This window comes from Mobula birostris, chromosome 23, assembly GCF_030028105.1.
Source record: "Mobula birostris isolate sMobBir1 chromosome 23, sMobBir1.hap1, whole genome shotgun sequence".
Classification (NCBI taxonomy): Eukaryota; Metazoa; Chordata; class Chondrichthyes; order Myliobatiformes; family Myliobatidae; genus Mobula; species Mobula birostris.
Window position 1 is genome coordinate 52,665,101 of NC_092392.1, and position 16,589 is coordinate 52,681,689.

The 16,589-nt window shown below is 46.0% G+C and overlaps 1 protein-coding gene and 1 long non-coding RNA gene across 7 annotated transcripts in view; one reads left to right on the forward strand and one right to left on the reverse strand.

Moving 5' to 3' along the window:
* Window positions 1-16,589, forward strand: part of pde3a (phosphodiesterase 3A, cGMP-inhibited) — a 538,978-nt gene that overhangs the window by 515,355 nt on the left and 7,034 nt on the right. For all 6 annotated transcript variants that reach the window (XM_072241233.1, XM_072241234.1, XM_072241235.1 and 3 more), the window contains one exon: window positions 443-680. In XM_072241233.1, the coding sequence (XP_072097334.1) occupies window positions 443-680 (238 nt within the window). The remainder of the gene's footprint in view (window positions 1-442; window positions 681-16,589) is intronic.
* The window catches only part of LOC140186725 (uncharacterized), a 69,680-nt gene continuing 66,502 nt past the window's right edge, over window positions 13,412-16,589 (reverse strand). Inside the window, exons 3-4 of the long non-coding RNA XR_011882928.1 lie at window positions 16,001-16,112; window positions 13,412-13,646 (exon numbers count right to left, since the gene is read on the reverse strand). This is a non-coding gene — a long non-coding RNA (uncharacterized lncRNA). The remainder of the gene's footprint in view (window positions 13,647-16,000; window positions 16,113-16,589) is intronic.

Genomic DNA, 16,589 nt, shown 5'->3' on the forward strand with positions numbered 1-16,589 from the left:
AGCTGAAAATCCAGAGATACACCCAAAATGCTGGAGGAACTCAACAGGACAGGCAGTATCTATGGAGAGGAATAAACAGTCAACATTTCAGGCTAAGTCCCTCTAAAGATGAGTTTCTCCGGCATTTTGTGTGTTTTTCTCAATATTATTCTACATTTTCCCCAACCTTATTCTCCTTCAGAGGATGGTGGTGAGCAATCTTCTTGAACAATATTTTGAATTCCATAGTGCTTTAGATAGGGAATTCTGGAATGTTGATTTATCCAACATAATGGAATGGTGAAGTATATCCACTTGTGAATGGCCAGCAACTGGGAGTGCAACGGTTTCCATGTTTTAGCCCCCAAGAGATTCTGGGTTTGGGAGGCATTGGTGTCTATTCTGTAGACAGTGGACATAGCAGACACATTTAGGAATTTGCTGAGTGATCTCTCTTGCACAGGGGGATGAGGAAACGAGTCTCGGACTTCCCATCAGTCCATTCATGGACCGCTCAGCCCCACAGCTGGCTAAACTTCAGGAATCATTCATCACCCACATTGTGGGGCCACTGTGCAACTCCTACAACTCAGCAGGCTTAATACCAGGTAGATGGGTGGAGGATAACGAGGAAGAAGAGGAGGAGGATGAGGAAGAAGCAGAAACAACAGAAGAGGAGGGTGCACTGGAAACAACTACAAGTAAGTTCTTTTTTTTTTGTTGTTACACTTAAGCTCAAACTCAGTGTGATATGGTCTTCATTTTGGGCCCAGGAGCCTTTGGTCCCACACTGTCAGGTTCAGGAGCAGTTATTACCCCTCATCCCCCAGGCTGCTGAACCAATGTGGATAACTTCACTCACCTCAACGCTGAACAGACTCCACAATCAATGGACTCACTTTCAAGGATTTTACAACTCAGTATTATTAGGTTACTTTTTAAAATTTATTTGTATGATTATTTACATATTGGTTGTTTGTCAGTCTTTGCTATTTATAGTTCTTAATAAATTCTGTTGTATTTCTGTTTTCTTCTAAATGCCTGCAAAGAACATGAATCTCAAGGTAGTATATGGTGATGAATATGCAACGCTCAGATCTATCAGCTCGTGTTTATCTAGGGGAAACCCTGTCCATCCGCCCGCCCGACCGTGTCTCACGGTTTGCATCGTTGCTGTGTAATGCCACCTGGTACAACCTCACACATCAATTATCAGACAGCACACAATGTACACTTTACAGAATACACTTTATAAATCTTACTGAGACTATGAGATTAATAGAGGTACAATATAAAAGAGAAAGAAAAAGTGCCAGGCTTATCAAAGTTCAACTTCTTTGTGCACACAAGTTGGAACTCAAATAACAGGGCTTCCTCTTCACCCTGCGATCCCCTCCGACCCCCTCGACTCGCCGCTCGGGACCAACCATGGTGGTCGACCGGAGCACTTCCAGCACGTCCTTCTTCTCCGGGTCTCCTCCTGGAAAGCCCACCAAACCACGCGGTTCCCAGCCATATGAGACAGAATATCACCCACAAAAAGGATAACTCACTGGTTCATTCTCTCCCTTATCAATAATATAACCCAAACAAGCTGCTAGAAAAAGAACCACTGTCTCAGCAGTTAACATCACAGAGAAGCCATTTTAATTATAGCATAAAAAAGAAGCCATTTTGATTAGCCTACATAGTAACATAAAAGAAGAAACCTCTTACACTCTCCCCCCACCAAATAAAAGTCATGTCCTCATGACAGTAAAGGAGTTCACCAATGCTCCTTGCAAAACACAAAACCCAAACCAGGTGCATAAAGCAGTGACATAACTTCCCAGAGCAGTAGAGATCACACCCTGTTCTCCCGGCACTACATAGCTCAACCTCTCCGGGGGGTGCCTACTCCTCTGAGACCTCGATATCTCCTCTGGTGACCCTTCCGGCTCAGACACCACTGGGAGACACCCCGGGTCTACCTGTCGAACCCTCGCCCACTCCCTCACTGGGACCCCTCATCAACTTGGAGCCCCCTGTCTCGGGTTCTGGTTCCACCCTCTCTCCCTCCAAGGCCAGCTGTATCCCAGGCTGCCCCCCAACACCCTCCCTCCTCTCACCTAACTCAGTAGGGGAAGGGTCAGGAGCCTCTTCTTCCAGTACCGGGGAATTAACGAAGTAGGTGCCACACATCCAAATCATCGTCTTCCGAAGCAGTATCCCTTTCCAGGGCGGGGCCCGGCCCCGTCTCTTTCGCAGCGAGCTCTTCCCTCACCCTGCGCCCCCGCAGAGTTCTCGTACTAGGCGTAAACTCCCATTCGGGCTCTTGGTCTACCTGCACCTTTTGACCCAGAGGCAACAGGTGGTTCCGATGGAGTACCTTGACAGGCCCCTTTCCATCCTCTGGTCTCACCCAGTAAACAGGTAGGTTCGGCATCTGGCTCTCTATCACATAGGGGGTGGCCGCCCAGCGATCCACCAACTTATGTTAACCAGGTAGTCCTAAATTCCGTATGAGGACCCGGTCTCCCAGCAATAGTTGGGCGAATTTCACTTTCTGATCATACCTCCTCTTATTCCTCTGGTTCTGCTTGGTGGCCGCCGCCTCAGCCAACTCGTACACGCTTTTCAACTCTCTCCTCATATCAGACACATATTTCAGATAGGGCTTTGAAAGTAATTCACCCGCTTCAGCCCCAAAACAAAGGTCAATGGGCAACCTCGCTTCCCGCCCAAACATCAGACAATAGGGCGAGAACCCCGTAGCGTCATTGTGAGTACAATTGTAACAGTGAACCAAGTGCCTGATGTGCTGACTCTACTTATTCTTCTGACTGATCTCCAGAGTCCTGAGCTTGTCCAATAGGGTCCGGTTAAACCTCTCGGGCTGAGGATCACCCTGCGGGTGATAGGGTGTGGTCCTGGATTTCTCAACCCCAAGCATATCCAGTAATTCATGGAATAAGCCTGTTCTCGAAGTCCCGTCCCTGATCACTACGGATCCACTTGGGAAGGCCAGAATGAACAAAGTACTTCTCCCATAACACCTTCGCCACTGTAGTCACTTTCTGGTCCTCAGTAGGAAAAGCCTGCGCATATCTAGTGTAGTGATCCGTGAGGACTAAGACTTTGACGGTGTTGCTGGTGTCTGGCTCAATAGACAGGAAATCCATACACACCAGGTCCATGAGTCCCGCACTCTGCAAGTGGGATAAAGGATCCGCCTGCGCAGGCAGGGTCTCCCTCCGGATGCAGCGACTGCATACCTTACAGTATTCTTCAACCTCCCCCCTCATCCGGGGCTAGTAAAACCGGTCCTTGAGTAATCCATAGATCTTTTCTGCCCGCAAATGCCCGGAATCATCATATAGTGACTTTAGCACAGTCTTCTGATACTTCTCAAGCAGGTCCAGCTGGCAATGCCGGGGGTGGTCCAGGGGCAACATGACCTGGTACAAGATTTGGTTCTTCAGCTTCAATCGAGGCCACTCCTTAAGTAGTAAGGGCACTGAGGCATGTTTTGCCTTCTCCGCCTGAGCCAGATCCCCCTTTTTAGCCGCGTACCAGATAGTGCCAATGCCCCCTGGGCCACCCCACTTCCTCGGGGCTCAACTCCAGCAACTGCTTGTTCTTCAGAGCAGTCAAATTACAGTAAACAGTGGGTAGCGCGTCATCGTCAGCTCCCAATTGATCTACTGCCCAATCTGGCCCCATCGAGTCTCCTGCTTTAGTGTTGCTCGCAAATTGACACATGGCCTTCACTCCTGGGGCGGGGACGCTCTCCCGCTCCTTGTCCGTGCCCGATCCCTCATGCACCCGATGAGATAAAACATCTGCATCGATGTTCCGGCTCCCTGGCCAGTACTTCAGGCTGAACTTACAGGCAGACAAGGCCACCAACCACCGATGCCCAGTAGCATCTAGTTTTGCTGAGGTCAGAATACAAGTGAGAGAATTGTTGTCCATTCTCACCTCAAACTTGGTCCTGTATGGATAGTTGCTCAACTTGTCCACCACCGCCCATTTCAGCGCCAGGAACTCCAACTTGTGAGTGGGATAGTTTCTCTCAGATGGCGACAAACTTCAGCTGACAAACGCCACCAGCCTCAATCCGTTGCCTTGCTCCTGGTACAGGCCAGCCCCCAGACCCTCTCGGCTGGCATCAGTGTGTAGCACATACTGCTTCCGGGGGTCAGCAAAAGCCAACACTGGGGCCTGTGTCAGCGCTCTTTTCAGCGATTGGAACGCCTCCTCACATTGAGCATCCCACCTCGATCCAAAGGGCTCCGACCAGCTCAAGTATCCTCCTACCTCCTGCCCTCAGTCCCCCTTCATTTTCTTCCCCACAGGTGGATAACCACACAAAAGCTGGTTCAATGGATGACTCATTTTCGCATATCCTTTCACGAATCGCCGGTAATATCCACAAAACCCCAAAAACGAGCGTAAGGCACTCACCTTCTGGGGTCTCGGCCAGGTGGACACCACGGCTATCTTAGCCAGAGCAGTAGCCACTCCATCTCGCGAAATTATGTGTCCGACATAACCAACCGACGTCTTGCAGAACTGGCGTTTATCCAGGGAAAGTTTTAATCCTTCCTCCTTCAGCCGACTCAGCACCTTCAGCAGCCGCTCCTCATGTTCCTGCAACGTAGATTCAACACTATCAGGTCATCCAGATACACCAACACATCGAGCAAATTCATATCCCCCACCGTCCCCTCCATGAGCCCCTGGAAGGTGGCTGGGGCCCCCGATATGCCCTGGGTCATTTGTTCGAACTGAAAGAATCCCAGGGGACAGATGAAGGCCGTCTTCTCTTTATCGGCCTCACTCATCAGAATCTGGTAATACCCACTCCGCAAATCCAATACGCTAAACCACTGCGCCCCACTCAAACAGGCCAACGTGTCTTCAACCCTCGGGACCGTATACTGGTCAGGGACAGTGTGCCGGTTCAGGGTCCTGTAGTCCACGCACATGCATACCTTCCCATTTTTCTTCCTAGCCACTACTATGGGGGAAGTATTGGGGTTCCGGGACTCCGCAATAATCCCTGCATCCTTCAACTGCCGCAAATGCTGCCACACATCTTCCACATCTGCCGGGGCCAACCACCGCGACTTTTCTGTAAATGGGGTGTCATTTGTCACCCGAATAGTGTGCTGAGTGCTCTTGGAACATCCCACATTAAACTCGCCCTGAGAAAAGACATCCCCTAGCTTCAACATCTTCTCCACCAGCCTGCTCTTATACTCCGGCGGCACAGGGGAGTCCTCAAAATTAAAGGCCTCCTCGGTCAGCCGCCCCCTGTTCTCCAATAGTTTTCCTCCAGCAGGCCTCACGGGGGCGCTAGACATCACCGTCGCCGGGAACAAGTGCGCAAGGGGTATACCGCACTTAAAGGTGATCTCCCTCTCCATTGTGTTCCTTACAATCACCCCCATCCAGCGTGCCTGTAGAACTGAGGGCCTCCGCAATTCAGGTCTCACCAGTACCCCAGCCGGGAACCGGGACTCCCCTTCAAGATCTTCCGGGGCGTCTACTAACAGGGTCTTGCCCGACGGTACTCCGGAGAATCTGGGGGTCGCCATCACTAATGCCACCTCTCCTGGCCGTATCACTTTAGGCCTCGCCTGAGTACACCACACCTTCCCTCGTTTGAACTCAGGATCCAGCCGCTGGGGGTCACCTGCTTCTTCGAACACCGCTCGGAACACAGGGTATACCGAGAGGGTCTCCAGAAAGTTCTCCCCCGCCTTCTCCTTACAGGCTCCCAGGAGCCGTCGCACAAGAGGGGAGTTAGTCCCCACCAGAAGGGCAGCGCCACCGGTTTCCACTGGATCCGGGCAAACCAACACCAACGTCTCAAGGGCTTCCGACACTCCCAGATCACCCTACGAGAATTCCAGTCTCACTGACAGGTACCCATCGTATGGGTAATCACCATCACTTATACCCCAAATCTCCAGTGTAATAAATGGGGTTACTGGCAAATGCTTTAGATATTTGTTGTAGAATGACCGGTACAATAATGTGACCTATCATCCTGTATCAAGGATGGTTCTTGCAAAGATTTCCTCTATCCGTAGGGACATGCTGGAACGGGGTCCCACTGATCCATCCGGAATAAGGGCTTGGGCTTTCGGGGGTCCCATGGCTGATTTCTGGGAACGTGTTCCTCCAGAGACTCCAGTCCGTTCCCTCACTGAGTCTCTCCTAAGTTTCCCGACAGCTCTCCCTTCTTAGTTGCCCGGGGGGCTTGCCCTCCGTGGGGCGCCTTGTTTCTCACAATCCCTCCGAAAGTGTCCCTCTTCCCCACAGCTGTAGCACACCTCCTGCCGCTCACATTCCCACTGGAAATGCCCCTCTTTCCCACAGTTATAACACACGCTACCCGCCTCTCCTCTTCTCCCGAGACGCCCGCCACACCCAGCCCTCTGCGCGGGCCGTCCCCTGAAGGGGGCACTCTCCCTGTCCATCCCCTCAAGCAAGGTGTCCCTATCCACCTGGGACCCCTTGGGTTTCTCAGTTCTCAAACTGGCCACCAACTCCTGTACCGCCGAGGATCGTTCCCGGTGGCTAGAGCCCTCTTTCTGGCCCAACGCGCTCTCATCCTCCCGCACCTCCCTAATCAGCTGCCCGAATGATGGAAGGGGGCTCCTTTTATAGGACTGCCAGAAACTCCAAGCCACCTTGTCCTCCCCCAGGAAACCACTAAATATCTGATTCATCCTCAACCTCACCACCTCGTCCGCCTTCACTACCCCTCGGCGCTGCAACCCATTAAGCATTCTCTCCAGCCAAAAAATGAGAAAATTCTCAGCTTTAGGCGGGGCCCCTCGGCCCTCCTCACCAGGGAGGTAATGGCGGCTGCTAACTCGGAGGTCTCACCTCTGGCTGGGGGACGGGGCCTGGCCAAGCCTTCCCTCTCTGACCCTCCACCACTGGCTATTTGCCCCTCCCCTGGGGTCTCATCTAACTCCTCCTCCAGCGTCTCCTCACTTTCTTCCTCTGGGAGGGTGTGGAGACCCCACTGCCCCTCCTCCCCCAGGACACTGACTGTCGCTGGCAGCTCCAACGTCATGACATCAGCACTCGTATGAACCAACACCCAGCTAGATTCCACATCTTTACCACACCTTCTAGCCACCAGTTCTACCTGGCCGATACCTTTGATCAAATTTAACCCTCGCACTAGTACTTCTCTCGAAGTGCGGAAATCCACCCCACTTAACAGGCACGCATGATTCACCGGTACCTCCTCGAACTCACACCAGCTTGCAATCTTATCTCGCTCCATCTCCGCACTACTTAACGTGGCGATTTATACAGCTTACCCCGAATTCAATCCTGGACGAGCCCCCACAAACGTAACGCTCAGGTCTATCAGCTCGTGTTTATCTAGGGGAAACCCCATCCACCCGTCAAACTGTGTCTCACAGTTACGTTGTTGCTGTGTAATGCCACCTGGTACAACCTCACACATCAACTATCAGACAGCACACAATGTACACTTTACAGATTACACTTTATAAATCTCACAGGGACTATGAGATTAATGCAGATACAATATAAAAGAGAAAGGAAAGGCGCCAGACTTATCAAAGTTCAACTTCTTCATGCACACAAGTTGGAGCTCAAATAACGGGGTCTTCTCTTCACCCTGCGATCCCCTCTGACCCCCTCGACTCGCCGCTCGGGACCAACTACGGTGGTCGACCAGAGGGCTCCCAGCACGTCCTTCTTCTCTGGGTCTCCTCCTGGAAAGTCCGCCAAACCACACGGTTTCCATCCATATGAGACAGAATATCACCCACAAAAAGAACAACATGGACACTCACTGGTTCATTCTCTCCCTTATCAATAATATAACCCAAACAAGCTGCTAGAAAAAGAACCACTGTCTCAGCAGTTAACGTCACAGAGAAGCCATTTTAATTATAACATAACAAAGAAGCCATTTTGCTTAGCCTATGCAGTAACATAAAAGAAGAAACCCCTTACAAATACATACTTTAATAATAGATTAACTTTGAACTTAAACAGCTATTATTAATTGTCCTTGATAAGGAGGTATTGAACCATCTTCCAGAACAACTGTAGTGCTTCTGGTGAAGATGCTCCCAACATGCTGTTGGGTAGCTTTTTAAGTATTTAAACTCAGTGACGGTGTTCAATAGTTATTGAAGCGATATATATCCAAAATGGGGCTGTGTGCTGCTTGGAGAGGAATGTACAGATGATGTTATCCTCATGTGTCTGACGCCACTGGCCTTCTGGAAAACCACATCAGAGCAGCCTTCTTGAGTTGTTTCAGTGCATTTTACACATGGTGAAAACAACACACATAGTAAGCCGAAGGTGAATGTTTTGGTTGGTAAGATGCATTTCTCACACATGGTATTCAACTACTTGAGAGAGTTGCACACACAAAATGCTACAGGAACTCAGCATGCCAAACAGCAACTTTGGAGTGGAATAAAGAGTCAACTTTATGGATCTCCATAGATGCTACCTGACCTGCCAAGTTTCTCCACCATTTTGTGTGTATTACCCAGTAATCTATCATTGATTCCAGCTGATGGTCCCTCATCAGAGACACACCTTGAGAATGGAGAAACCTCAGAACTCATTATCAAATAATTAAGCCAAAGTACACCAATGGACTTAAGGGGAAGCTGCCATTTGCATGGTGCAGAAAGGGATGTAAGGATATAATGGCTAAGGTTTGTGAAAAGATTAAGAAACACACCTAAGATATTTGTAGCCCCCTTCGCCTGCCTCAGGGTCGCTCGTCTCGCTGTCATCTAGGAAAACAGCCCTCGGCCCCGCCAAACTGAGTAATTAATTTGTGTGTATGCTGTGTGATGTACTCCACCCCGCCCAAATAACAGATAATACAGCAGATACGGTTAAATGAATTACAGTTTTTAGATATTACTGGAAGTATATAATTAATAGAGAATAAAATATAAAAGGAAAATAAGGGGCACCACACTTATCAAAGTTCGATCTCTTCGTGCACAGCGGTTGGAGCTCGGGACCCTCCTTCTTCACCCTGCTATCCCCTCGGACCACCTTGACCTGCCGCCTGGGACCAACAATGGTGGTCGACCAGACAATCCACACGAGTCCGTCTCCGTCTTCTCTCCTCGCCGAACACCCTGGACCTCGGACTCCTGATCGCGGTCCGACCCCGTTAGCCGACTCACAGCACCTTGTCCATCCTCACTCTCTCTCTTGCGCCTTCTGCCCAAAAACCCACGCATCACAATAACTTACAAACACACAGAAAGAATAACATCTATCCCAATTGGTTCGTTCATCTGCATATCAGTAACATAATTCAAACAAACTGCTAGCGGGAGGACTTTCTCAGCAGTTAACATAACAAAGAAGCAATTTCAATTATAACATAACAAAAAAGCCATTTTAATTAGCCTACGCAGTAACATAAAAGAAGAAACCCCTTACATATTTGAGCCAAATATTCTTTTCCTATCCTATGAATTATTTACTGTATCAAGTGAATAACTTTGGCAGATACAATGATAATTATTATAGAGAGATATGACTGAAAATTTTCCCTGTTGCTGACCTCCATCAGTATCACACCACATTTTCTTTGGTGATGAACCGGTTCATCTATGTGCAGAAATACCACTCTGCTGCCTCATTTTTATTGGATCATTTTTCTTTCTTCATTTTTGTCTCCATAAGTATGAAACCTCAGCCTGGACTACAACCATTATACCTCAGGCAATTGGCAGTCCATTGGGAGAAATCCTAACTCAACAGAAAATTGTTATGGAGATCCTGGTGTGCACTAAAGCTGTTTGACTTCTGCTCTCCATATTGTGTTGTGACAGTTTTAATCAAGGTTGTCAACTTTCAACAAGAGGGAGAGAGGGAGAAGGAGGGAAAGAAATGGGGAGGGAGAGAGAGGATAATTTTCAGAGATAATAAATGCTATTCTCTTTGGTTTATCCAGGATATGTCAAAGTAGCAAATGTCATCATCATCATAGCTTGTCACACCAGCCAGCCACTCTAGTGTTGTTTGGTTGATGTTGAGCAGGTCAGTGTCAGCTAAATCAGGTGAGAGTGGGCAGCTGCGTAGAACGTGTTCAATGTTCTGCACCCATTCACCACACTCACAGGATTCGCTGGTCTTTAAACCCCACTTCACCCTATTGTCTCCCGTTCTACAAACTCCCGCTCTCGCTCTGTTGAGAGTGCACCACTTCCGTCTGTCAAGCAGTGCCCCATCTGGCAACATTTCTGTGGGGTCTTGCACTGTATTGTTTGGTGGGGTTCTGGCTTCTGTTTGTTGTCAGAGGTCAATCCTGCATGTTTGGGGGGATGTTCTGTGCCGTAGTTCCTGCACTGTAGCAAAGCTTTTCCTTGATTTTAGGAGGTTGGAAACTGGCACATGATGGTGTAGTGGGTGCCGATCCAAGGATAGAAAATGTCAACCACTTTTATTTACCATCCATCTGTGGGAAACCCTTTGGGACTTGGTCATGACCTGTCGAGATTGAGACATCTCTTGCAAAAAAATGACATTAGAATACTTAGTGTAACAGGGACCAATTCAGTACTTTCATACCTGGGGAGTTTCTGCGCAAACATGCCAGAGGTCTTAAGTGGATACATACAAACAAGTAGTTTAGAGAAGAGAACAGTGATACCTTAAAACATATCAACAATACAGAGAAGGAAGTGTTAGTGGTCTTGAAGCACATAAAGGTTGATAATTCTGACCGGGTGCAGCAAAGGATATTGTAAGAAGCTAGGTCGGAGAACACTGGGGCTCTAGCAGAGATTTTTGTATCTTGTTCACCACAGGTGAGGAATCCGAAGACTTGGAGGATGGCTGAAGTTGTACTTTTGTTTGAAGGAGAGCTGCAAGGCTAAGTCTGAGATGAGGAGAGAAATAATTTATCTGCATTTGGAATGGAAATGTGTGCTTAGGGATTGTCATCATGGCTTTATAAATGGGAGATCACGTTTCACAAATTTGAATGAGTTTATTGATGAGGTAACTATTCCAATTGATGAGGTAGCAGGGCAGTAGATGTTCACCTGGATTTTAGCAAGGTCTGGCAAGATCCTACATAGTAGGCTGGTCCAGAAGGTTAGAATTCATGGGATCCAGGATAAGATAGTAAAATAGATACAGGCTTGGCTTGGAGGTATGAGGCAGAAAATAGTAGTTGAGGATTGCTTTCACATTGGAGACCTGTAACCAATGGTGTAGAACAGTGATTGGTGCTGGATCCTTTAATGCTTTTGTCATTTGGAAGGGAATGGAAGTGGCAGGATTAGTAAGTTTGCAGGTTACACCAAATTTGATGGAATAGTAGCAATGCTATTACAGCTCGGGCTATTCTGGAGTTTGGAGTCCAGTTCTGGCACCATTCTGTATGGAGACTGTATGTCCTCCCCATGGAAAGCATGGGTTTTCCCCAGGTACTCTGGTTTCCTCCCACAATCCAAAGACATACCACTTAGTAGGTTAATTGGTCATTGTAAATGGTCCGGTGATCAGGTTAGGGTTAATCAGGCTTGTCAGGGGTTGCTGGGGGTGGCGGGGGGGGGGGGTCATGGCTCAAAGTGCTAGAAGGGCCCACTCTGTAATGTATCACTAAATGAACAAACTAACAAAGCTGTCTAAGATTCCAACAGGATCTAGATCAGCTGGGGGATGGCATTATATTCAATTCAAACTAGTGTGAATTGATGCATTTTGGGTTGTTAAAACCAGGGCCCTTAGGAATATTCTTGAACAATGAGACTTTGGGGTACAAGTAGGTAGTTTCTTGAAAGCAGTGACACAAGTAGATAGAAGAAGCCATATGCTATGTTTGCCCTGGTTGGGGTGGGAGGTGGGATGCCATGCTTCAGTTGTTGGTTAGGCTGTATCTAGGAATATTGAGTGTAGTTCTAGTTACCGTGTAATGGAAAGGACATGATTGAACTGGAGGGAAACAGAAATGATTCACCGGAATGTTGCCTGAACTGGAGGGCTTGAGTGATAAAGGGTGATTTGGTAAGTTGGGACTGTTTTGCCAAAAATGAAGAAGGCTGAGAGGTGACCTTATAAAAGTTATGAGGGTCATAGGTCGGATAGATGGTTGCCTTCTCTTTTCTTCATGGAGGGGAGTCTAAAACCAGAAGGCATAAGGTGAAAGGGGAAGGATTTAAATAGGATCTGAGGAGCAAGCCTTTCATACAAATGGGAATCACAAATATAGGCATTGTGGCTGATTTGTGCCAAACTCCACAGTTCTTAGGTGAAATCAGTTCTAGATCTGTTACAGTCATAACAATGTTAACCTTTCATTCCATGACCTTATGTGCAACATATATTGATGCAATCACTGTGTCATAAATACCTTATCCTACTGTATCAGTTCATCTAACAAGATTTTTAAATAAAGATTATTGAATTGACGTAGACACTCAGTGGCCTCATGAAGTGGCCTCTGTGTGGTCTTCTATTGCTGTAGCCCATCCACTTCCAGGTTCAACATGTTGTGCATTCAGTGATGCTCATCTGCACACCAGTGGTGTAACACATTGTTATTTGGTTACTGCCGCTTTCCTGTCAGCTTGAACAAGTCTGGCTATTCTCCTCTAACTTCTCTCATTAGCAAGATGTTTTTGCCCACAGAACTGCTAATCACAGATTTTATTTTTGTTTTTACACCATTCTCTATAAAGTCCATAAACTGTTGTGCGTGAAAACCTCTAGAGATCAGTGGCTTTGAGATACTCAAATCACCCCATCTGGCTACAACAATCAAAGCCACTTGGATTACATTTCTTCCCCTGTTCCGATGTTTGGTCTGAACAATAACTGAACCTCTTGACCATGTCAGCATGCTTTTATGCATTGAGTTTCGACCACATGATTGGATGGCCAGATATTTGCCTTCACGAGCAGGTCTGCTGATGTACCTAATAAAGTGGCCACTGAGTGCACACCTCTTAGAATTTATATAAGAGTCAGCGGTCCATATTGCAGTCAGGTGAATATAGTTAATCAATAGGCTTTGTTATTGCAAAATTACAAGCTTAAATCAAGTCTTTAATCATTCTACCAGCACTAAATTTCACGGTGGAGCATTAAGTTCCACGTCTGCCCAATGCTCGAATTTAATGCTGGCTCATGAATTATTCCTTCTGAGATTTTATAGAGATGGATCATGCTTGATCCTAAAGTTCACCTCCCACACCATTCCCACAACCAGACTGGCTATTTATGGCTTCTCCACTCCAATCACCCTCAGTAACACCTTGTACTTGTCATCCCATGAGCCAAAAGCAAGCCACAGATGAAGGTGGTGCCCGTCAGAGATGATTAAGCTTCTGAAAATATTTAAATAAATAAAAACATATTTTCTTGAACAATATAGCAAATTAATGAAGTTTGCATTTATATCACGTAAACAATTACATTCATTGAAATACAGACATTCCCTCCCCACCCTTAATTTTACATAGCTTTGTTCCATCCAGATCAGCCATCTCATCCATATGAATACCTCGGCATTAGGTGTGCCAGCCATGAATAATGTAGAACTGAGGGGTCAGGTGCAAAATGCCTTTCAGTTTAGGATGAACTGGGAGCAGATCTGGTCTTGGGTGGAGTAAGTGTTCAGATGCACTGCACTAAAATGTGGAACACAATAGCACAAGAAAATAAGAACAGCAATCGGCTACCTGGTCCCTCAAGCCTCCCATCCATTCAATGAGATCATTGCCTCAATTCCTCTTCTGTTTCAGCTCAAAGTAGCAGAGAATTCCTCCAATCTTTCAAACTTGTATTCCTCTTTTTTTTAAAGAACCTCCAATAATCTAGCCTCCATAATAATTCAGGGTAGAGAATCCCAGAAATCTACCCAGAAGAAATGTTCACAGACCTCTGTTTTAAATGGCTACCCCCCCCCCACCTTACCTTGTAACTATAACCTTCCATTGTGTCTCTCCCAAGAATGGAAACATCTTAACATAAGTCCCAGTTGTTCTCTTTATACTGGCTTACAGAAATCAGTATATTTAAATCTTTTGAACAACCATTATCAGCTGGGAATTCTGAATAAACTGGATCACATTGTTTATCAGAACAACTGCTACACTTTGGCATTGAGTAGACATGACGGGTGGAAAAATAATAGCAGAAACTACTGGAGAAACTCAACAGGTCAAACAACATCTGTAGATGGAGAGCTATCAATTGTTTCAATGTTCTTTCAAAAGAAATGTTGACTGTTTTTCTCTCCTCAGATGCTGCCTGACCTATTGAGTGTTTCCTGCAATCATTGTTATTATTTCAGGTTTCCAGTATTTGCATGTTATTTTACTTTACTTTATACTGTGTATATTCCACCTTCCTGACAGTTCCCTGAAACCTTGATGCCCCTATAGAATAAAAATCAGCAAACCTCTGGGACTGTCTGTCTATAAATAATAGTTCAGCCCCCAAAGTTCTCAGGGGGAGAGAATCTGAAAGCTTCATAACAACGCATAAAGAAATTCATTCTCCTGCATGTTACACTGTTAATCTGAAAATGTATCCTCAGATCTAGTTTTCCCACAAGAGGATACATCCAGTTTTAAATAATAACTACCTTAAATCTTTCACATGTTGCCTTGTTAGAGATCCTGCCATTAGTGGAAACATCTCAACATCTACCCTGTCAACACCCCCTCAGATTTTAAATTTTCAGTAAGATCATCTCTCATTCTTCTGATCTCCAAATAATATAGATCTAACTCTTACGGCTGTAAATGATCGAAGGGATCTCTCATATCAGGAATTAGTTGAGCGAAATCTTCCTTAACTGCCTCCAGTGCTATTGCAGATTGAAACAGTCTAGTCTGACATTCTTTGGACCGGCCCCTGTGGTCTGACATGCTTTGAATCTATAGTATAGATCTATACTAATTATCTAATTCAAACTATGACCTGATATTAACTACACTGGGATGATCGCCTGCCTTGGGTATTTGCGGTGCTGGGATATCTGATTTCCTGGTGAATGGGGTTTTGTGGTGTTGTTTTTCTTACATCAACACAATTTTATATCACATGTTCAACACTAGTGCCATGACTTTTTCTTTCAGTGAACCCAGTGAGCTTAAAGGGAGCAACAGTAGCATAGCAGTTAACACGATGCTATTACAACTCGGGCATTGGAGTTCAGAGGTCAATTCCAACACCCTCTGTAAGGAGTTTCTCTGTTCTCCCCAGGACTGTGTGGGCTTCCTCCGGGTGCTCCGGTTTCCTCCCCCAGTTCAGAGATGTACAGTTAGTAGGTTAATTGGTCATTGTAATTTTTCCTGTGATTGGTTGTTATTCATCTGTCTCAAAGGACAATTCCTGTGGTTAGGCTAGAGTTTAATAGGTGGGTTGCTAGGCAGCTCGGTTCATTGGACTGGAAGGGCCTGTTCCATGTAGTATCTCTGAATAAATAACTCAGTAAACTGAGTCCCAGCGCGTTTCAGCCTGTAAGTTTCCGTCATCAGAACACAAGCCACACATCACAGCTTGGGTATCTTCACAAGATCTGCAGATAGAAGATCCACGGATAATAATGGTTTAATGTATTAATCAGTGAGCCAGATGCCAAACTGTTGGGATTTCTGAACAATCAGATGCCTGGTTATAGAGCTTTACTCTACTAATAATCCCATTAACAAAGATGTCAAAGTTGTCTTAAAAGCTGGATATTGTTCTAAAGTTTGAATGTATGCTGAATCCCATTACAAATGAGAATCATTTTTATTGTTTGCCATTAAGATACTATAACCACAAATGTATTATATGATTGGCAGATTTCATTTTTTGGGTTGCACTCCAAAAATATTTGATCTCCCGACCCCACTACATACTGATAGTGTGATTTGTTTGCACAATAACTCTAAAATCATAGTGACCACTGTAGCAGTTCTCCTACAAAACATACGCATAAGGAGCAGGAAGAGGCTAGTCAGCCCCGAGGTTCAATATGATCATGACTGACCTCCCTAAGGCAGCCTCATTTGGCAGTGTCTCTGTCTTGCTCGTGGGCTGTAGGATTCTGTTCACTCAGTTTACTGTACTTCATGAGGCTGTAAATGAAGTTGCCTGAGGGTCTGAAATGGAGAACAAATACAATTGCAATAACTGTAATTTGAAACAAAAAAAATGCTGGAAGATCTCAGCCAGGAAAAGAGCATCCTTGGAAAGAGAAACTGGTCAACATTTGGGGGTCAAAGACCCTTCCTCAGAATGTCCTTAATTTCTAAGCAAGGGTTGTCGACTTAAAACATTATCTGGTTTCTGTTTTCACAATAAATTCTTCCAACATTTCTATTTTTCGTCCTTAACTAAGTAGATGTTACTTAGATTGCCTGAAATAGACAGCAGCAGACACAAAATGTTGCATTTTGTATGTGTTGCTCTGGATTTCCAACATCTGCAGAATCTCTTGAGTTTATAGACAGCATCAGAAGTTCTTTCATTGACACTCATGTTAATGATGCATTTATGCATTCCAGTGTTGAGTGTGATGAGAATGAATGGGTGGGTAGGTACATGAAGAAGGAATCATTTGTCAATTGTTCTATTAA